The sequence below is a fragment of the Diabrotica undecimpunctata genome, chromosome 3 (assembly GCF_040954645.1).
Source record: "Diabrotica undecimpunctata isolate CICGRU chromosome 3, icDiaUnde3, whole genome shotgun sequence".
Lineage (NCBI taxonomy): Eukaryota > Metazoa > Arthropoda > Insecta > Coleoptera > Chrysomelidae > Diabrotica > Diabrotica undecimpunctata.
In genome coordinates, this window is record NC_092805.1 from 113,668,358 (window position 1) to 113,692,644 (window position 24,287).

The 24,287-nt window shown below is 34.1% G+C and overlaps 1 protein-coding gene across 5 annotated transcripts in view; it reads left to right on the plus strand.

Moving 5' to 3' along the window:
• Positions 1–24,287, plus strand: part of LOC140437248 (putative inorganic phosphate cotransporter) — a 90,960-nt gene that overhangs the window by 28,415 nt on the left and 38,258 nt on the right. For 4 of the 5 annotated variants that reach the window (XM_072526654.1, XM_072526657.1, XM_072526655.1 and 1 more), the window contains exon 3: positions 17,041–17,136. In XM_072526654.1, the coding sequence (XP_072382755.1) occupies positions 17,041–17,136 (96 nt within the window). The remainder of the gene's footprint in view (positions 1–17,040; positions 17,137–24,287) is intronic. The other variant, XM_072526658.1, reaches the window with a different exon arrangement.

Below are 24,287 nucleotides of genomic sequence, written 5' to 3' on the forward strand. Positions count from 1 at the left end.
TATATAAATTCTTTAGATAGTATATACTTGCATCTTTTTTGGTCTGTTTCGGGTCTGTTAGATCCCTCACCAACGCATGCTTAAATGCTGTAATACAAAATTTCTTCTTATAATGTCTATTCGTTCCGGACGTTAGAGATCATCATGGCTATCTTTACTTTGTTTGACGTTCCTCTTTTACTATAGACCTTTCGTTGGAGAGATAAAACGGAAGAACTCCGCAAATACTCTCAGATAATGTAACTTTAAAGTTTTGATTGTCATCAGAATTTTACAGTCTTTCTCCATTCTGTGCAGGACTTTCTTTTGTAGAAAATGCCTATAACAGATAACAGCACATCTCGAAAGTTATTCAACTAACATAAATATTGAATGACAGAGGAAATAAAATACATATATGTTGCACTACTCGTTTTATTATGATTTTATTAGTTTATTGGTCTTCTATTTCGATTTTGGCTATTAGGTTATAATAAATGTTGTTGTTATGTATCTTTTTAATTTATATTATTGCGTTATCTGTTTCTGTATGGACCTACATTTCTTCTTTTAGGCTTTTTGTAGTTTTATTTTTGGGTCTTTTAGTTGATTAATATTATATTTCTTAGTTTTTGGACTATGAATTATTTGTTTGTTTTGCCGATAAGTAGATTGTGGTCTATCTATCTGTGATTATATATCGGATCCAGAGTAAGTACACTTTAGCAGGTGCTATTTAGTTTTTCAATCGTTGGTTGATAAAAATAATATAAAATGCTTAGTACATAATAGTGGAGCACTCGAAATCGTAGTCATCTTCAGTTCGATACGAGACAAAACTGATTTAATTGTGATAAAGAATACTATGTAATGTTCAATGTTAAGAAGAAGAAGAAGAAGCTCATGTGTAATATCCCAATTTACATTTAGATATTTGTATAATTTAACTAATTTTATCTATTGACCATTCTTTTTCGATGTGACTCAGATATTTGTTTATTTTGATATGACTATCTACTTTGTTAATCGAATTGTTTAAAAAAAACAAAGCCAGAAATTACCTATATTTCAGAAATTTTTTGTAGCAATTTTTGATAGCTCATACATATCAGCCTATCTACAAATATCACAGTATTGTCAGTATATTACACTAGACCAGGGTTTCCCGAGGCCCACACCCCATAGAGGAGCAATTTGAAAGTGGACTCGACATGAGTTTAACTCTTTTGCTCCTAGCTATTTAAATGCAATGCTAGATTGCAATCAGTCATCAAAATATACAAAGCTCTTGAAACAATTTCTACGTGGAAGGACAGTAAAATATCAGCTGATGCATTTTCATTAATGCAAACTATTAGGAGCCCAGAATTTCTCATTTTAGTAGTTTGTCCTAGTGATGTTTTAGATACAACTGTATCACTTAGTCGTCTTCTTCAGTCACCAAAATTAGATTTGAAGAAGGCTACTGAGGCCATAGAGGACACTAAGTGCATTCTTCAAAATAAAAAATCAAATGGTAAATTTTGTTTTTAGCAAACTTTACTATGAAGTAAAGGAAACAGCTGAACAACTAGACATTGAATTGAAGATGAAATAATAAGAGTAAAATAATATTTCACTCACTTGTAGCCTAATATGCGTAATTATAGAAATAACTATGCTTAAATTATATTATGTTTTTTGTTGAATAAATTGATTAGAATAAAATGATGTTTACACTTCTTCTTAAGGTTCATTCTTCGTTACGGAAGGGTGGCTATAACTACAGCAAATTGCTCTCTATCTTGAGCTGTTCTTAGTATAGAAGCCGTGTCCATGCCTGTCCAGTCTCTTACATTTTTCACCCAGGAGCATTTTCTTCGTCCTGGACCGCTTTTTCTTTATACTTTCTCTTCCATTATGAGTCGTAGAAAGTTATTTTTTTCGGTTCTGTAAATATATCCTAGATAACTCGTTTTTCTGTTGTTTACAATACTTAGGACTCTCTCAGTCCTCATTCTTCTCAGCACCTCGTTGTTGGTCACGTGCTCTTTTCCACGAAATCTTCTACATCCTTCGAAAAACACACTTTTCAAAGTCTTCTATACGCCTCATACTTGTAATTCCGGGAGTCCATGTTTCCACTCCGTATAGCAATAAGGAATAAATGAATGTTTTTACAAATTGATATCGGATATCCAACGATAAGATAGTGTTTAGGAATGTTTAATACATTCATTAATGTTTACACTTACATTAAGTTATTGCAGTTAAATTACTTAACTTTAGTTTATACTTATTTATCCTTGGTTTGTTATTGATTTTGTAGCCATAGGATAGGTGGGTTTAAATTAATTGTCTTTAAAATACCTAGTTTAAATTAACAGTCCTTGATTTTTCAGTATTTATATTTTAATAAATTTCCTTTGGTTTATTAGTCTGGTACACTTGATTTTACTGTCATGGATTATGTGAGTTTAGAAAGGTGCAAAAATCTAAGTAAATCCTATATCAAAATCACCCTCAAGACCCATGACCCCTCCCACCCCCCGACAAAAATTTCTGGATCCGCCACTGATAAACTTGGTGTTAATTTGAAATAAGTGTCTGTCAAAACTGTTCTAAAAGCACGTTGATTTAATAAATATATACATTGTAGGTATGGATATCATCGGAAAACATTTGATTTTATTTTTATTTATTTTAATTTTAGAAGCATAATTTTCCAGTCAATTTTGTCAAATAGAAAAAATATATTATTTCACGGTGGCAGTGTAGTAAATGACATTTATTTCTTATAGTCCACAGTAAAATAAGTGGTGGATAAGTTTTAAATATTCGGAGGAATATTTAAAATTTGGGTTCACACCTGCTGTTAACGATGAGCGAATTCCCTTTTAGACTTTTATGCCAGCAATACTTGACAAATCAATAAATCATCAACGAATCAATGATACAAGGTCATCTTGAGGCGCATTTGTAGGCATATTAAGTCAGATTTGAAGTTTTTTTTTAACTTTTAAAGGAAACTTTATATTTTTCCACCAACCGGATACCTCTTTAATAGTGGTACTTTATAAATTTGACCATAGTCATGAAAATTATTTTGTAAGCCGAGAGCACTCAGCTATAATCTATTTCTAATGAGTGTAGAGTAATAAAATCTCATGAAGTATTCAAAAGCGCTACAGGGTAATCCGTCAATAATCCGTCAATAAATTCCGTCCGCATTGCAAAATTCTGTCGTTTCATAAAGAGCAGGTAGGTATCACCCTGTTTTAAGGGATTAGTCCATTGTTATCGACAGATAAACACTGAGCCAGAGGCGCGCTAGTGGGTTAATTGACAAAAGAATATGCATTCTTAAAAATCATATTAAAGGAAATAAAAATGTAATACAGCAGAACAGTGTTATTAAAAAAATATAAAATGTAACAATAAAATATATACGAACCGAAATCGGGAAATACTCACAAACACACACGAATGAACTTTACATATTGAAACACTTGTGGGGAGTTTAAATCAATTTATTCACAAAAACTACAAAAACTTTACTGGATACGTTATTACAATTCTACATCACTATAGTCTTCATCCGAAGAACTGTCATCATCCCCTGGTGTTATAATTATAGGGTCAACCACCTGATCGACCAAGTTGTCCAGTTCCCACATTTTATCTTCCTCTTTTAAAACATGCTGGATTGCTTTTTGCCAGTTTTCTGATGTGATTTCCATAATGGCTTGATCAAACAATACCTTGACATCTTTCATTTTAAATGTGGTATTGTGCCTTGCAACATATCCTTTAATTTGTGCCCATATAAGTTCTATGGGATTTAATTCGCAATGATATGGCGGTAGGCGTAGCACAGTTACTTTATACTTTTCTGCTACATCTTCTACGGCATATTTTATGAAGCGAGATTTATGTTGTTTTACTACGGCTAGTAGTTCCTTCTTTATTGAATTCGTCTCAAACTGAATACCTTTATTTGACAGCCAGTTAACAATTTCTTGCTTTCTCCAAGCTGAAATTGGTACCTTCTCTATGCGCCTTGAATGGTAGCTTGCATTATCCATAACCACGACCGAATCAGCTGGAAGAAATTTTAACATTTCCCCGAAGTAGTCTTCGAAGACATCCGAATTCATGTCCTCATGATAATCTCCCGTCCGACACGACTCAAAGCTTAACAAACCTTCTTTTAAAAATCCTTCTTCGCTTCCAATGTGAGCAATTATAAGCCTCTTCCCTTTTCCCGAAGGCACTTTAATACCCGTCGAAAGGCCTTCTATGAAAGCTTGGCGAGCACTTGTTACATTTTTATCTTGCCACATTTTTTGGACTATATAACCTTCGTTTATCCACGTCTCATCAAGATAAAAAATTTTCTTGTGCTCTCTGCGGTACTGTTTTATAGTTCTCAAATATTTTCGTCTCCAGCAAATGATTTCATCACTTTCCAGTAATAGTGCCTTTCGATTGTGCTTTTCCCAGGAAAAATTCATACTTTTTAAAGTTTTCCATAAAAGTTTTCTGGATATCAAAGGAATATCGTTATCTTGGCTTATCTCCATTAGTATTTTGTCAAGGGTGGGTATTTCCTTTTTAAAATAAAACGAATGAACTTTTCTTCGAATGTCACGTTTGGTGTCTTCACCTAAGATTTTTATTGGTCTTCCTGATTTTCTCTTGCATGGACTTAACTGGCCTGATATCTTTCTTTCTCGCAATAATTTAAAAATCGTGGACTGTCCAATTCCAGTCATTCGGGCACATCGCTCAACACTTTCTTGCACAGACAAACTAGGGTGATCGTGTTTTATGCAATCATATACATTTAAAATTATAACTTTTTCACTAACAGATAGCGGAGAATTTTTTACACCTCTTTTCTTTGGAGTAAATGTCGCCATTTTATAACTTTTTCACTATTTCTATATCACAATATTACTGTACGTTTAATTGGTGTAGTAACAATTACTAACTCGAATGTCGAATGTCGAATGATAATAATAAAATAAAAGAGGGATTATAATGAAAGTGTAAGTAAAACCTCATTACGCGTTATTAGTCTTCATGTTGATTTATTTTAGTTCTTAGTAATATTAGGAGGTGCGTCATACCCTTATCAGTTTCTTCTAATGCTTTTATTCGTTCAGTAAGGAAGTGAATTTGTTTTTATAAATAAAAATGTAATTAGCTTTAATGACCATATAATGGAATACGAGTTTGAAGAATAAGTTAATCGAAAAATTAAATAAAATTGGTTATCACAAAATATCCAAAATATGATATTTTGAGGTACATCAATTTTTGACGACGAAGTTGACATCCGTCCATTTGCCTACGCCCATGACAACACCGAAATTCAGGCAAATTTTATGACACTTCATGATTTATTACTCTACACTCATTTGAAACCAATTATAGAAATTAAAAAAAAATTTCACACTTCTACAATACTTTTTTACTTTTCTTTTCCATTCTTTCATTTGTCATAATTGTATACAAAAACATATAAGTCTTTTCAATTTTCAAATATGTAAAAGCGATACTACTCAGTATTTATAACAATACTGTTAGCAGAAGAATAGATGAAATGAGTGAAGATATTGAAAAAGTACTTGTTGAAAAGCTGAAAAGAATAAATTTCTCAGTGTAAATGGATGAATCTACTTTGAGAGCCAGTGAGGCAGTATTGATAACATACGTAGGATATATTGATAAAGGACATTTTGCTGAAGAAATGTTGTTCTGTAAAAGATTAGAAAGCACCACTACCTCCAAAAATATATATAATTAGGTGAAAAACTCCTCCTCTCTCCTTTATCCTTCGTAAGGATGTGATGACGTTATGGTATTTGACGAATGGATGTTGTCCATTCTTCTCTCTCTTGGGCGCGGTGTGCTGCCTCAGACAGAGAGTAACCGGTAGCGTACTTTATTTGGTCTGACCATCGGAGTGGCGATCTTCCTCGGGTTCTTTTACCATCTACCTTGCCTTCAACCATCAACCTCTTCATGCCTTCCATTCGTCTGGTAATGTGTTTAAAGTACCTCAATATATTTTGGTTGACGATTGTGGTAAGCCTAGTATTGATGTTGTATTGATATTGGTGAAAAACTACTTATCTAAAAACTATTAAAAGATATCGTAAAACATATTAAGATAGGACGTCTGAGTTGGATAGGGTAATGAACAAAAAAACTTAGCTAGAAAAATGATTCTTGATAGACCCATTAGTCAGAGAATAAGATGAAGACCCACCACAAGGTTCCTTTATAACATCGATGAAGACACGAGAAATATGGGAATACGTGCTTGGCGGAAAAAAGCGGTGGATAGGGACGATTGGAGAGAAATGCTTGAGGAGGCTAGGACCCACGCAGGGTTGTAAAGCCAGAATGATGATGGTGATGAAAAACTACTAAGATGTAAATAAAAATATAACATCTTGTGTTGCAGATGGTGCTCCTAATATGATGTGCAATCCAGAATCCAGAAATGATTCTTGTGCATTCTGTTTATCATATAAAAACGTGTTAAATAAAACATATCGGCTGTTCTAAAGAAAGTACTACATTCAGTAATAAAGTGTGTTAACGATATTAAAGCTAATGTCATATGTGAGCGTCCCTTCAAGCTATTTTGTGAAGATCAAAATAAAGACCACGTGAGACTTTTACTTCATACTGACGTGAGATGGCAATGTAAAGGGAACTGTTTGAAAATATTTATGGAACTGTTTAATACTCTTAATGATTTTTTAAGCGATAAACGTAAAATGAAGTATCTGTTAACAATTGATGGTAAATCATTTATGAATTATTTAGACGATATCGTTGAAAAACTAAATATATTAAATAAGCAACTTTAAGATACAAAGAAAAGTCTTGTCGATGGAAAGACGAATTTATTTGGTTTCATTACCTATTAGGAGTACCCATCAGAAATATATTAATAACAAAAACTTTGAACAGATAATTGGCTCCAAAAATGTGAGGTAGCCAATACCGTTTTAATTGTTATTGTCAATCATCTGAATATTCTATCGGCTGAAAGAAAATTTTCTCATCCAAAACAAATTGATTTTCCAACATAGTTGATGCAGCCAACGTTAGTGGATTTTTCATTTAAACTACCTTCGAATCGTGTGGCTGAACATTCTTGAGTGATATGGTAGACTGTTTGTTCAGAGCGTTGCATTTGTCATATAGGGGCTGTCTGCATTTCCCCACTGGATTTATTGCATACTCCATGGCCTACTCTGATTTGGTTCAGATTACTCGATTCTCGGTGCGAAAGAGAGAAAGCGTTGAATTTGACTGTAGAATTTTCTATTAACCGTGTGGTTCACTTCTTCGTTCCGTTAGCCTATCCAGTGCTCATGGATTGTGAAATTGTTTGGAAGTTTGTTAGCTGTTGTTGGCGGGTTAAGAGATCTAAGCTGCAGTTAGTCCTGATTTAGCTGGTAGATGTTGGTTTTATTGGCAGTGATGAATTTCTTTGACATTTCTGGTATTAAGCTTTAAGGGCAGCTAACCGTCGTGTTTTGGGTGGTGTAATGTTGCTTAAAATAGGAACCCATTGAGTTGGCTTACTCTTTATGGTCCGCGTAATATATCTCCTGGTTTGATTTGTGCATCTAGAATGTTGGTGTGGTGACTGTTTAGCCAAACTGGAGCACAATATTCGTCTGTTGAATAGACTAATGCAACAGAACTTGTCCTGATTTTGTCTGCATTGGCTCCGAAAGAAGTGTTTGCAAGCTTATAAAGAGTCTTTACTTTAGCTGCAGTTTTATGTAAGTGTTACTTGAAAGTGTACGATCTAGTTATACTAAAATATTTTGGATTTGGGTTATGTTTTAGAATAACTCCTTTACTTTCTGTTTGGTCTGTGGTTTACTTCACGACTATTTAGGCCACATTTAAAAAAAAAACGTGTTAATAATATTTAAGTGGCCTTTTACAATATCTTGGACGTTCTTGATGCTGCTTTCTTGTATAAAGCCATGTCATATGCATAAATAAATTTGCATGAGAGGCAAGAATATGTGCGTGATTTGGTGAGTTGGACAAGAGCAGCAATAGAATCAACCCTTGAGGTAAGCTGTTCTGTAAACTTTGAAATTTACTAGTTTTCCCATTACCACTAAGTGTAAATGATCTGTTGCACTGCATTTGATTTACTAGGTTATTAAATAATTTGCATGGTACCATCTGGTACAATTTAACTAGTAGGCGTTTTTTTCATACCGTGTCAGATCAAGTCAGATCAATGAAAGCTACTACCATTTTAATTTTCTTTTGGAAGCCATTTTTAATAAATATTGTTAGAGAATTAATTAATATTTAAATGGGAATAAGCCACAATTAAAGGTTAAAATACATTTATTGACGTTTCAATTTCCACTTCGGAAATCGTTCTCAAAATACAAACATTAGTTTGTATTTTGAGAACGATTTCCGAAGTGGAAATTGAAACGTCAATAAATGTATTTTAACCTTTAATTGTGGCTTATTCCCATTTAAATATTAATTAATTTAAAATGCCACAAGAAAATAGCTTCAGAACAATATTGTTAGAGAAAGAACTTGATCAAGGCAGTTCCTTCCTGGCATAAATCCAGCCGTACTTCTCTTTTATGAACATTTTCTATCACTGGTTTGGAGAGTTGGGCAATTCGTTTCGCAATTTATTCTGGGTTTGGTAATGAAGAGTTAGTTGCTTTGATATTAAAGGCTGTTTTCTGTTTTCTAAGTAGGTTCCAGGCAGTGACCTTATAGTACTATCAATGATCAATTCCAGAGACAGAAATTTAAAGCTTCGATTAATTTATCTGAATACTTACCAGAACTGAAATAACAAAATAATTGATTTAAGGACGATAATTAAAATCCAAAAATGCTCCAAACTATGCTATTTAGATTTTTCTAATATAAACTACTTTATTTATATGTTTTCATTAAAGATGTTTTATAATCTCCTATCTGCTGTTTTTCAATTAATTAAATTTAGAATTTATTCACTACAGCAGAAATGATTTACGAAGCAATTTTTTACCAAGCAAATTAACCTTATTATCTACTTGTGAACAGAAAACTACAATGCTGCACAAAATTAGGGGAACAGATTTTTTCGGAGCTGGAAAGTTTTTTGACAAAGTTGCTATAAAAATATATTCAGTCAGTTTTGATAGACTTATAATTTTGCTAAATAATTTTATAACAAAAATCTGTCTCGAATTAAAACACTTTAAGCTGTTAAAAATGTCTATCCTCTGTATCATAGAATTCTTTTTTTTTTTCTTAGTTCAGGCGTTGATCTCTGGTACTTGGTCATAAAATCTTTATGCCAAGCCCTGTTTTTTTTTCATTAAACTCCAATAAGTCCTATGTCCTTAACGAAGGATAACGGTTTTTTCATTGGTAGTTAAAAGGATCACTTTTGATTCAATCCTTAGTTCTTCTTCTTCTTAAAGTGCCTATCCGTTCCGGACGTTGGCGATCATCACGGCTATCTTCACTTTGCTTATTGCAGCGCGGAACAGTTCAGTGGTAGTCGTGTTATACCACTTTCGCAAATTTTGAAGCCAGGAAATGCGTCTTCTTCCCGGTCCCCTCTTACCATTTACTTTCCCTTGGAGAATCAGCTGGAGAAGGCCGTAACGTTCTTGATTTCTCATTACATGACCTAGATATTCCAACTTTTTAGTTTTGACGGTCATGAGAATTTCACATTCTTTCCCCATTCTACGCAGGACCTCCACATTAGTAACTCTGTCAACCCAGGATATACGTAAGATGCGCCTATAACACCACATTTCGAAAGCTTCGAGCCGATTCATAGATGCAACAGTCAGTGTCCATGCTTCCATTCCGTAGAGCAGAACTGTGAATATGTAGCAGTTCAATAGACGGCATTTTGTTTTTAATGATATGTCTCGACTGTTGAAAATAGTTCTCATTCTAACGAATGCTGCTTTTGCTTTTATTATTCGCTGTTTAATTTCTGTTGAGTGGTCCCATTGGCTATTTAAATTGGTGCCTAGATATGTATATTGCTCGACTCTTTCGATATTCTGTTGGTTGATTGTAAGTTGAGCGTTTAGTATTGGTTTTTTACTAATTGTCATAAATTTGGTTTTCTTTATGTTAAGAGCTAGTCCGTATCTGTTGCTGACTTCTGTTATGCGATTTGTTAATATCTGTAAGTCATTCAGATTATCGGCAAAAACTATAGTGTCATCTGCATATCTAATGTTATTCAACCATTCACCGTTTCACTATTCCTTAGTTGACCACTGAATTCCTGCCTCATATCATTAGCACATTGCAATGGCATATCGTTAAGTACAAGAAGTAAAATTTGGGCGACCGTTTTGATCTCTCTTTTATTGATGTTCATCAGACTGTCCTAGTTTTTTATCAATATTCTTGACTATTTTCATAGTCTGGATTTGCCCTTTAGTTTGCTCTTTTGATGATTCATTATCAGCCACTTCTAAACCTCGTTTTTTACTGCATCTTTGGTGATTCGACACACAACAAAGGTTTCTCCCGAGCTTTATTTTGTCAATAAATCTGCTCGTTAGTTCCTATGCTTATCTTAGTAACCCTGCACTTGTATTGCACATATTTTATTTTCTTTTACCAGGTTATTGAGTCCATTGAAAGAGTGAGTAAATTTAAATACCTGGGATCGTGGCTTTTTGAAGACTGGGCATCGGACAGGGAAGTAAAATGTCGCATTGAGCAAGCTCGACAAGCTTTCGTAAAATTCAAGAAGGTACTGACTTGTTCAGAGTTCGATCTTCAACTGAGACTAAGGTTTACTAAGTGCTACGTGTGGTCAGTGCTGCTATATGGCGTAGAGGGCTGGACACTCAAAACGAGGGATATAAACAGATTAGAAGCTTTCGAAATGTGGCTCTATCGCCGTATCCTAAAAATACCATGAACAGCGAAAATCACAAATATAGATGTCCTTAAAAGAATAAACCAAGAACGCCAACTTTTCGAAACCATCAAGAAAAGGAAAACGGCGTATCTAGGTCACATCATGCGAAATGAAAAATACCAGTTCCTCCAACTTATAATCGAGGGTAAAATTGAAGGCAAGAGAGGAATGGGACGCAAGAAAATGTCCTGGCTCCGAAACATAAGGCAATGGACAGGGATTAACGACATACAATCTCTGATACATATTGCAAGAAATAGAGAATTAATGGAAAATGTGATCGCTAACATCCATTAGTGGATTTGCATCTAAAGAAGAAAGAAGGTTATTGAGAAGATCGTTGCAATTCCCCACCAGTTTTGATTTGGTGATTGGATTCTTTATGGCCAGAATAGCTGCTTGGCTAGCTGTATAAATGTTGATTCTCTTTGCCTTTGTAGCCTGGTCCAGTATCCAACACCGGGACCATAGGTGTAGTTTTATATCCATTAGGTAAATAATAATAATTCCTCATTAATATTTGGGAATTCTTGTTCTCTAGGCGATATAATTGTATAAATCTTCTCAGTGAAGTTTAGTTTTGGTGTCATCATATCTGAGTTCATCTGAAAGATGGATACCCCAAGTATAATGCCCCCATGTATCGTTTGCTTCAAGTCTCAGGATGGTCATAAACGCTGCCTCCAAAATAAATAATTCCAGCGGGGAGAGATCTATGATAGCCTCTGAATATCATAGAATTATGACAAGCGGTTATGTGTCAATAAATTAACATCATGTGTACAACACCTTCTACATTAATTGCATTCGAGTTTAAAAAAATCATCAGTGACGAACTGATTGGTCTATGGGGTAGCCAGAAGACTGGATCAGTGAAGAATATCCCACGTATTTAGTACAAGAAGTACTCAATGAGATTTCAGTCGGGGCTCAGCGCCTGTCATTCGTAACTTCAATTTAGCATTCATGTGGACATGTGGAAATTCTAATAAAATAAATACCGTAGGCAAAATATATGGCTTAAAGATAAATGCTAGAAAAACTAAATGCATGGCAGTAACAACAAACGTACTTTTAAGAGTACAACTGCAAGTAAATACTGCTCAAATCAAGCAAGTGAAAACATTCAAATACTTTGAAATGATGATAGAAATGAGGAAGTCTTAAGAAGGGCAAATACTGAGAGAGAGTTACTCACCTTGATCCAGGTACGAAAAATTGGATACCTGGACCATATTCTGAGAGGACAAAATACGCAGTTCCAAAACTAATTATCCAAGGAAAGATTAAGGGCAGGAAAGGAGTAGGTTGCAGACGAATATCGTGGCTACAGAATATAAAGAACTGGCATTAATAAAATTGGCAAGCTTTTGACAGAGACGTGTTTTCGGGTATTTTGCGCGATATGGTGCATTGTGTTATTATGCAATAAGACGCAAAATTTAGGTAGCAAAAAATGGCTAATTTGAAGTTCCATCACAACCAACCGGAATGCCACTTTCAGTTAGGGTTTAAACCAAAAAATATTTTGACGTTTACAGGCATTATATTTATAGTTTATTGTTTGCTACAATAATTGAGTCATTTTAATGTTATCAAGAAACATTAAAATTCGTCGTTGTCAGTATGTTTTACTGTTTGTTATTATTGTTACTAGACTAGAAAATTGTTTAAAATTTGTTAGGGTCAAATGATTACAGTATGTGATTATTCACGCAGTTGGCTGTTATATTCTCTTGATTTAGAACACTTTAATATATCAGTTGCAATAATAGCATATATTATAAGATTATCAATGTATTTTGTGTTAAAATGGTTATATGGTTCATTGGTTATAATATAAAATAATAATAAGTCGTATTTGACAGGAATCTATTGAAAACAACAGTAGACCACCAGATAGACGCTGTAGCCAGCGGCGGATCCAGTATTGTTAAGAGAGAGGCCCATCGGCTAAATTTCTAGATAATAATAATAATAACACACGTAACACACACACGTCTTGGGCTTGACATCCATAACGGCATTAAATCTGGACACACGTAATGAACTGATGGAGAACAAAAATACATCTCCACACCGGTCCTATATAACAAATAGAAACAGAAGAAATACACATAAGAAGGGGAATATTCCAAGGAGATTTTTTAAGTGCGCTATAATTCTGCAAATGTCTGAATCCACTTGTACAATCACTTAACAAAACACAACAAGGATATGCAATAAAACACAGAACAAAAACACTAACAAAAGCAGAAATACAATCAGAAATAGAAGAAACTACAATAGTAATCCAAGACCAAGTAATAGCAACTAAAAATAAAATGAAACATATCTTAAAAGACTCTATTATACTAAAAGACAAATAGAGAAGATGTCACCAATTTTCAGAGAAATTGTACACATCACTAGCTAATGCAAAACTCCTCGCTAGTACAGACTATACAGATAGGCATAATATAACAGCTAAAGTAATTCACCAAGTAATAGCACTAAAACACAATATCATTACAGAATACCCTACATATTACAAATATCAACCACAAACAATATTACAAAACAACCACGTTAAACTGTGCTGGGATACTACATTACATACAGACAGAGCTGTTGGACATAAGAGACCAGTTATAGATTATTAAGACTTATATTAAACTTTATAAATTCTTCTTCTTCTTCAGTGCCTTATCCGGTCCGGATGTTGGCGATCATCAAGGCTATCATGGTTTTGTTGACTGCTCTGCGAAACAGCTCCGCTGAGGTCATCCCAAACCATTGTCGGAGATTTTTCAACCACGAGATACGACGGCGTCCCGGTCCTCTTCTGCCAAATACTTTACCCTGCATAAAAAGTTGAAGAATTCGATATTTTTCTTCGTTATAAATAAAGGGCAGATATCGAGCACAGTTTTTGCCCAAGTATATGTTATATCCATGAAATACATTTACACAAAAACTAACACCAGACAAAGAACAAACTAGCAGATAGAAACCATAAGTTAGAAGAAAACGTCAAGTGATAAAACATCTCCACAATTACGACATTCAAACTCTATCCTTAACCGACACCAAACTCAAATTCATACTAAACTTCGCTAATTACACAGTGTATCATAAACGTAAAAGCCAAGTCTGTCACTAAAATAGCCTCAGAATTTGCAAAGACCTACCTTACCTCACATAACCCCTTCAGAATTTCAAATTCCCGATATCGACTATCTGGCAGTTAATAAGGAAACATCACCACCACAGTAATCTGTTACTATAAACATCCAGACGAACCCCTCTCTAAATTTCCCATTGGCAGTGCTCTACACTCAACAAAACAATTCTAACTAGCGATCTAAACAGTAGACTTCTACTTCTTAAAGTTCCATCTCCTATCGGAGGTTGGATATCATAACGGCTATGATCACTTTGTTGGCTGCTGCTCTGAAAAGTTGTAGTGAACTACAGTTAAACCATTCTCTAAGGTTCTTCAGCCAGGAGATGCGTCTTCTTCCTATGCTTCTTCTTCCTTGGATCCTTCTTTGCATAATATTTCTCAGCAGCTCATATTTTTCTCCTCTGGTTATGTGACCCAAATATTCTAGTTTTCTTCTTTTTATGCTGTTCATAATTTCTAACTCCTTATTTAGACGTCGTAACAGTAGACAGACACAACCAATTCGGTGACACCTATTAGACCTTCTTCTAGATCTGCCTATCTACAGAATCACCAACACTAATATAACGTTTTTAGTCACGTTCAAATGGCTATCAACGACCAAATCCTATGCACAGAAAGCACTATGAATAAGTTTGTGGATAACTGCTTCATAGGTGACTCAATCATGTCAGATCATTTTCTACTCTAGTTAAATTAGAAGTTTAAGCCCCTAGATAAAGACTACCCTATACCTGTAGAAGAGATTACAGAAATGCGAATTAAGCACATCTCCCAAAACCTTCCAGAGTTAGGAAATATGATGTCAGTCAAATTGGTAGACATAATTATTTCCTAAATCGAAAGTCTTCTACAAGAAACTTCAAACATATCAATCCCAGATACGAAATATAACATCGTTACGCCAAGTCTACTATCAAGAATCCTTACTAAAATTCCAAACTAAGCGCAGGCTTATCAGAGAATGTAAAAGATTCCGAAACACTCTCATGAAAACAGAATACAACCGCATCTCGAGGCGGTTTGCAACTGGTCTGGACTACCGGGACGGGGGCAAATTCTGGCAAAAATTGAAATTCCTAACTAGACAACAAATTAAACAGTACTCTCGCTTTAAACTTAACCGTCTTAACCAACTCACTAGATAAGTCTGAAACTTTTAAAAATTTACACCCAGTCACATTTTAAATTCCTGAAAACCCAAACTTGTAACAGCAATTACGAATAGAAACCTAGCAGAGAATAGACAATCTCCTCCATAACCTATACCTCTATATAAGGCTCAATTATCACGAGGTAGTGGCCCAAGTAGATATGGACATCGTCAGGAGATACCGTCGTGTAGCCTAGGTTAAAATACAAATGAAAACCCACCAGCAGCACTGAATCATAGAGACCAATTTCGCTCCTTAGTACTCTAGGCAAGATCTACTAGAGGATCCTTAGGTTTAAGCATTAGTACCAATTCTTTTCCTGAAAATAATCGACTCCTACGTCTATGCTTGGACTATCCGTGTTAAAGTTGCTGATAAGCTCTCAACGCCCGTCACTCCTCAACCAGGAATCCCACAGGGCTCAATGCTAGCGTGTATTGGGTATCCAGTGTATAACAGTGATCTTTACCATTCCCGACAATACATCCGAAAAACATCATCCTCTATGTTGACGCGGCCCTACTCTCCGCGGAACCTCTATACTACAACTATGTTCGATAAGACACAAGAACAGCTTAACTCCATAGTTAAGTGGTGTTATAAATAAACAGTAACTCTAAACTCAACAAAACAGAGTTAATATTGTTTAGACATTCCAAATGTTCGCGTCCGAATAGATGAACCACATCATGTTCAACAGAGAGGGACTCGAAGACCGTCGCGTCGGTATCCTACTTTGGGACTAAATTTGCAAAGACAGTCAACTGGAGCACTGACATCGAAAACTACTCCTATTTGTCTTATTCACACTTATAAAACATACATCAGGCCAATATTCGAATACAGTAGCAGAATTCACCTAGTTCTCAACTCCTAGACTGATGAATCCAATCATGGCAACCGAGAGAAAAATCCTAATATTTTCCGTATTATCCGCCAGCACTAATCGACAAACTAGCCAATCTCCCCACCATCTAAAATAAGATTAAAACTCTTAACAAAAAATACGTTCTACAAACTATCGAATGATACGAAAACAAAAGAGGAAAGAAGGTTTTTAAACGACATGCCATTGCCGAGTACATTTACTCACTAGGCACTCGAAAACCAAAGTTTCCTTCCTATCAGCTAAACCTTTAAACTTAGCAGGCAACGAACTTCCTAATGAATCAACTTCTCTAATATATCGCAAGTAACAACCTGCAACTGCCAAAAATGCTGATCTAAGAGCAGTTCCTATAAAAAAAAACGCTTAGAACATATTTGCAGAAGAATCGCCTTCTGAGTAATAAATGTCAGCTGTCTACCTTCCCATTCTAGCATAAAAATTCACCATCATAACACCAAAGAATATAGACGCTTAAGCGTCTATCTTCTTTGATAACACATCGATTGTTTACGAATTCCCTAATTCAGATTCCCGTGACAAACAAAAGGGGGCAGCCATTCCTTGAAGAGGCGAAAGCCTAAACGATATTGTCATATTTTAATTTTAAAGTCTCGGGGACTTTTCCTTCAAGAGTTTTAGGACAGACAACGACACAATTTCAAGCAACCCCCGTTGAGTCATTAAAAAATAAGATATATTGTGTAAATGACACATAATGAAATGGATAGATAGAAATATTTATTTGCCATTTATCGTTTTATATTTGAATTTTTACAATATTGCTTTTCACCTTAAAGCAGAAACGTTAAAAACATTAAATTTCTATCAATATTGTGGTAACGTTGAATTTCTCTAATATTCCATACGAGATTTAAACCTAATTTGTAAATTATTGTTTTAGAAGATGATCAAGTAAACCAATCCGAATATTGGAATAGTAATTCTAAAATAATTTCTGAAGAAGAAAATACGGAAAATGCTATTAGCACAAATAAAGGTAAGGCTATTTAAAAGATATACTGTTATGGACTAAATTTTATCGTATAGTATAAGAATGTAGTATACCTTCGAACTATAGGTTAATGTAAAACGCAGATCATTATTATTGAGATTATGTTGACGCATATACATACTTGTTGCTTATCAAGAAAAAAATATACATATTTTTAATTTTTTTCTGATATGAGATTAATATTAAATATTTTGTATTATCCTTTATTTCCGTAATTTGCATTTTCCTCATTTTAATTAAAATATTATTGTATTAAGTGGTACTACGTTATCAAATATTATAAAGTGTGGTGTAATAAGTGTTCCCCCGCTCTTATAATTTATCTCTCTCTAGAATCATCAAAATTCTGGAACAAGTTGATTTTTAAAATAAATTACTATGCTATGACATAAAAGTTTTAATATGATATCATTTCATTTAATAGTCATAAAGTCAATTTTTTTAAATTAGAAAAAATGCTGATGTTGGTGACCATCATGGCAATATGTATCTGTTGAACCACGTCCGTAGATTCTTCAGCCAGGAAATCCTTCGTCTTCCTGGGTCGCGTTTTCCTTCTACTTTTTTGTACTATCCCTAAAAATACAAACGCTAAAGATTGCAGTGAATACAGAACAATATCACTAATAAGTCACATTCTCAAATTATTCCTGAAAATAATACATGGTCGTATAAATAAAAAACTGGAAGAAGGAATAGTTGATAGTCAGTTTGGGTTCAGAAACGGACTAGGAACCAGAGAAGCGTTATTTGGTTTTAATGTGTCAGCTCAAAGATGCATGGATATGCATGTTGATATGCATGTTTGTTACGTTGATTTTGAAAAAGCATTTGATAAAGTAAGACATGAAAAATTAGTCCAAATTCTAAAGACAAAAAACATAGACCATAGGGACTTACGAATAATAACAAACCTCTACTGGAATCAAAGAGCACAAATCGTACTAGATAATAAACCCAGTTCAGAAATTAAAATCAGGAGAGGAGTTAGGCAGGGCTGTATTATGTCCCCATTACTATTTAATGTATATAGTGAAGCCATTTTTGAAGAAGCATTACTATCTCAAAGTGAAGAAATAATTATTAACGGAAGATCTATTAACAACATAAGATATGCAGATGACACCGTAATTATGGCAAGCTCTGCTGAACAACTCCAATTACTGATAAACAAAACAAACAGTTTCTGTGAAAAATATGGACTAAAAATGAATATAAAAAAGTCCAAATACATGATAATAACAAAGAAAACAAATATACGAACAAACATACATTACCGATAGAAAGGGTTTGAAAAATACAAATACTTAGGAACCTTGATTTCAGACAATAATGATCAAACAACCGAAATAAGAGCAAGGATAGAAATATCAAGAAATGCGTCTGTAAAAATCAAAACAATTCTCTAATTTGACTGGTTTAAATGCAGTTCTATAGAACTCTTCAGAGCAGCAGTAGATAGAGTAAAGATAGTGATGATGATATCCAACCTCCGATCGGGAGACGGCACTTAAAGAAGAAGCAATTTCTCAATTTGAAGGATCCTTTTCATGCCAAAAAAACTTATAAATCAATGATAGGCTGGGTCAGGTGTCTTTTGGTTAAGCCCTCCTGAAATTCGACTTGTCAATACTTACCTTCAAAGATACAGCAGTGTCTGGATCTTTTAATTTATGGTTTTCACATTTTGCTTCTGGAAAATGTTAGTTTATCATCGATTCTACATCTTCTAATTTGGTGTTTGGTATTAATTTTATTATATGTAAGGATACTGGTCTAGGAACTGCTGTTAATTTGTCATTGCTATTGTTGTCATTGTTCCCATAACAAAATGTTTCTTTTTGGTCGTCACTGATTTTGTCATCCTATTTGTGCATCTTATGATTCCAAATTTTGGGATGCAGCCATTTTTAAAAAGTTTCTTCTTCATTAACTGCAGCCCTTACTTGCTGTATGAGAATAATATTTGAACTAAAATTTTCATTTTTTTCTTTCATTTGATAATAGTGTATATATGACATCGGTGTGTCATAGTGATAATAGAAGTGTAACAGTGTGGTTTTACTTGTTGAGTTCTTTAGTTATATTTCGCTAGTGTTTAGATTGGATTTTTACCTGATTATTAGAAAATCATTGCATAAAATAACCTAACGGGATCATTGTTCTAGCAAGTTTCTAAAGAGTTATTATTATTTACATCTGTAGCAAAAATGGGTAGGAGTTGAGTGCTTTTTTGATGTTCAGTAGTACTAGGTTTTTGGTTGCTTTGGTATATTAGCCCCTCTTCTTCTTTTTTTTTTCTTCTTATTCTTATTGCGTAGCCTCCTTTCGAAAATTGGAGATTAAAATAGTAATTGTAGGTTTGAAAACTGCTGCACAAACGATTTCTGTGGATGAGAAGTCAAATAATATCCTTAGGACTTTCAGCTTTCAGCCTCGAGCTTTGGCGTCTTCCAACTGATCTTGGACTTCATTGGACGCCTTAAGTCTAATAAATGGATATACTTACTTACTTACTTAGTCCTAAGCCTTTCTACCGTTAGGTGTAAGGCTGGTGGGGTTAAGTTTTGCACTGTTGTCTCCATGCTATCCGGTCTTGTGTTAGATTTCGTGCACTTTCCCATGTCAATCCTTTCTTCTCAACTTCTTTTCTGATTTCGTCTACCCACCTAACTCTTGGTCTTCCTCGATTGTTTTTCCCTTGCATTCTCGTTTCAAACACTCGTTTTGTTAATCTTTCATTTGACATTCTACACACGTGCCCGAACCATCTTAGTTGCCCCTCTACTATTTTTTCGTTTATTGGTTCTAGTCTTAGGTTTTATCTGATTATTTCGTTTCGTATTTTGTCTGTCCTCTTTCTGTTTGCTATTTTCCTCAGGAACCTCATTTCCATAGCATTGACTCGAGATTTTTGTCTCCCAGTCAATGTCCATGACTCGCTATTATACATGATTGTAGGTCTAACTACTGATTTAACGACTGCCCTTTTTACCTTCTCCGGTATTTCTTTTTTCCCCGAAAATGTTGTTTTCATAGTGTTAAATAAGCTTCCTGTTCGTCCCATTCTCTCATTTATTTCCATGTCTTGTTTACCGTTTGATTTAATTATTGCTCCTAGGTATTTAAAATGTTCCACTTGTTCTAGTTGTTTTCCGTTTAATTGTTTTGCGTGTGTCTTTCTCTTATTTGAAATTATCATTGTTTTTGTTTTCTCTGTATTTATTTTCATATTTATGTTTGACAGTTCTTCTTCTAGGATTTCAAGGTTGTTCTGTAGGTCTTCTCTGTTTTCTGCTATCAAAACCATGTCGTCTGCAAATAGAAGCTCTGATAGTTGAGTCTGTTTTATTTGCCAGTATCCTATGTTGGTTTTCTCATTCTTCTCTTGGCTTTCTTTATTGCTTCATCCAGTACCACTGAGAACAGCAGTGGGCTCAATACGCATCCCTGTTTGACGCCTTGACTTGTAGTAAATTCTTCGGATTCCTCGTTGTTGGTTCTCACCGTATTTGTATTATTATTGTACATATCCTTTATTACATCAATTGCTATCCTGTCAACTCCTCTTTCCTTTAATGTCCTCCATACGTTCTTTCTTTGTATTATGTCAAACGCCTTTTCTAGATCAATAAAGCATATATGTATTTCTCTATTTTTATTGATTACATTCTCACTTATTTGTCTTATTGTGAATATGTGCTCTTGCGTGCTTCTGTCCTTCCTGAATCCACATTGTGTATCTTCCATAGTTGGTTCTATTTGGGTTTTTATTCTTGCGAATACCTTCTCAGGAATACTTGATATAGTAATACCTCGGTAATTATTACAGTTTCTCTTGTCGCCCTTTTTGTGTATTGGTAGTATAAGGTCTTTCTTCCAGTCCTGTGGCATTTCTACTCTCTTTATGATATCATTCATTAGTTCTTTCATGCTGTCAACTCCCTCTATTCCCATGAATTTGATCATTTTTGGGGTGATATCATCCTTGCCTGGTGCTTTGCCTAATTTAACTCTTTCAATTGCCTTTTCTAATTCCTCTGTTGTTATGGGTTCTACTTTTTGTTCTTCATTAATTTCTTGTATCTCCACTATGTTGTCTACGTCTGTATGAGTTAGCTCTTTGAAATGTTCTCTCCATCTTTCCATTATTTGGTTTTATTACCTTTCCATTCTTGTCTTTTATATTCGGCATCGTGTGTTCTTTCTTTTGTCTGAGCTGTTTTAATGCGCCATAAAAGAGTTTTTGGTTTTCTGTAAAATTATTTGTCATTTTTAGTCCAAACTTTTCCCATGACCTTTCTTTTTCTGCTTTCACAGCTATTTTAACCTCGTTTCTTATTTCTTTATATGGCTCATAATCTTCAGGGCACTTTGTACTTAGATATCTCTTCCATTTTTCTTTTTTGTTCTTTACTTTCCTTCGTATTTCGTCCGTCCACCATTCAGTTCTCCTCATGCTATTATTTTCTATTTTTGTCTTCCCGCAAGTTTCCTCAGCAGCTATGATTAAGCTGTCTTGAGATTTTCCCACTTTTCTTCTATACTTGCAGTTTTTGCCCTACCTTTCAAAATATTGTCTAATTTTCCTTGAAATATCTTCTTATATCTTTCTTCTTTTAATTTGTAGCTTTTTACTTTTTCATTTACTACCTTTCTCCTCTTTTCTTCCTTTTCTTTTGTTGTTCTCGTTCTCATTATTACTAGATGATGATCACTGCCAATCTTTGAGCCTCTTTTCACTTTCGTATCTTGTACTCTTTTCCATTTGTTGCTACTTACCAAAAAGTAATCTATGATTGATTTTTCATTTCTACTTTCTTGTACTCTCGTGTATTTGTGTACTTTTTTATGTTTAAATTTTCTATTTGGTATAACAAGTTTATTCTCCATACATATTTCTATTATTCTTTCACCATTTTTGTTTAGTATTTCTTCTCCTTCTTTTCCCATGCATTCCTCAATTCCATTGATATTATTTCCGACTCTACCGTTTAGATCTCCCATTACAATTATATTTTCTTCCCCATTGTCAATTTGCATTTGAAGCTCCTCGAAAAATTTATCCTTCTCTTCCTTTTTTGCATCTTCATTTACTCCGTAGACTGTTATTATTGTCCATAATTCCTCGTCTATCAGTTTCATTTTCAGCGATAATATTCTCTGGTTAACATATGTTTCTTATATAACGTATTGTAGTCTATTCGGTGCAATTATTATCCCTACGACTTCTTTTGCTCTCTCCTTTACATCAGCTCCTACCCAAAATAACCAATATCCTTTGTGTATCTTCTTAAAACCTCTTCCTTCCATTTTCGTTTCCGTTATTCCTAATATTTCTATATATATATATATATATATATATATATATATATATATATATATATATATATATATATATATAGAAATTTCTATATAAATTGAATAAATTGATAGATAGAGATAGAGATAGATAGAGTTTAAATTTTTATGGTAAAATTATCTTTTATGTTCAATCATGAGCTTTTAAAGATTCCTGTTATTTATCTTCGTCATCTTTAATTTATTAAAAAGATCAAAACGTAAAAGTTTTTAAATCGTGAGAGATTAAGGAATGTTACTGTTTTAAATTTTTATTATGGATGTAAACAATACGTTTATTCCTACAATAATTTCAACAATACACATTATGTGGACAATAACCACAAAAATATCTGGTTTGATCTATATTAATAAAAATATGATTTCGAAAACAATGGATTTTATCAGCTTATAAAATATATGTTAATAAAAAATTGCAAAACAAAGTAAATATTTTTTTATTCTAGAATAATATATTTATAATAATTAATTCAATAGCAGATCTGTATCCGATATAATAATACAAGGATAAAAAGAAAATTTAATATTTGCGTAAAGTAGAGAACTTATTAATTTTCATTTACCTGACATTTATCCGAACATTTTATTCGTCTCTACGATGGGCATTTTTCATTTTTACTAAATCTTTTTCCAATCTTCTAACACGCAAGTACCATCTTCTCTGTGACCTTGCTTTCCTTAAATCGTGTTGTGACCATCAAGTCATTCCAAAACCTCTTCAAATTAAACATCACACTAAACATTCATCAATTTTTAAAATTCTTAGAGAAACTGGTTTTTCACTTCTTCGAAATTAAATTCATTCCACCCGACGCAACTTAGATGCAACAAACTCTCAACTTTTCAAAACCTTCCATGACATCTCTTTTAATCTCCATCTACTATTATGGGACACTTTCGATCGCACCAAAAAACCCAATACATTTCTGACAACAAAACTCAAACCCAGAAACGCAAACTGTACCAACTTATCTCTCAGCAAAATCCACAGCCCATTTCGAATCAACAACCTTCTACTGTTGTTCGCAATTTCTCAGATATTCACATATCCGATTCAGCTACGAAAGTTCTGTCAAAAGGCTTCAATTTTTTTGTCACTCCTATTTCCATGCTAACTGAGAAAATTATTTGTCAAACTGAAGAAGCTATTTCTCATCTTCCTTTTGACCAAGCCGAAGTTGCCAGACAAAATGTCGCCAGAATTCTCCGTACTTCCAAACTCCCACTATCAAGTATCAGTTTTTCAGAAAGACTGGCCCTCAAGGAACTTTATAACACCCCTAACATTGTCATCCTTCCATACAAATGTAATGCCACTTCATTCTCAACTCTTCTAATTATTTCGGCAAAATGTTCGAACTTCTCAATTCCACAGAAGACAAACGCGTCCCAAACGATCCCACCACCTATCTAGAAAAAACGACCAAATCCATCATAATTGGCATTGTTTCTTTATTCACCAACATACCTATCGATGAAACAATTTCCATGTTTGTCTCTAAACATCAAATCCCCCAAGATACATTATCTCTTATAAAACACTGCATGTCTAATACATACTTTTCATTCCAAAATCATTTCTATCGTCAAATCAAAGGTGCCCAAATGGAATCGTCCTCTCTACCGTAATAGCTGATATCTTCATGGAACATTTCGAAACAACAGCCCTGTCCTCATCAAATCTCAAACCCACTTGCTGGTTACGGTAAGTTGATGACACCTTTGTCATTTAGCCCCACGGTAAAGACATATCTAGGAATGGGGGAAAGACTAGA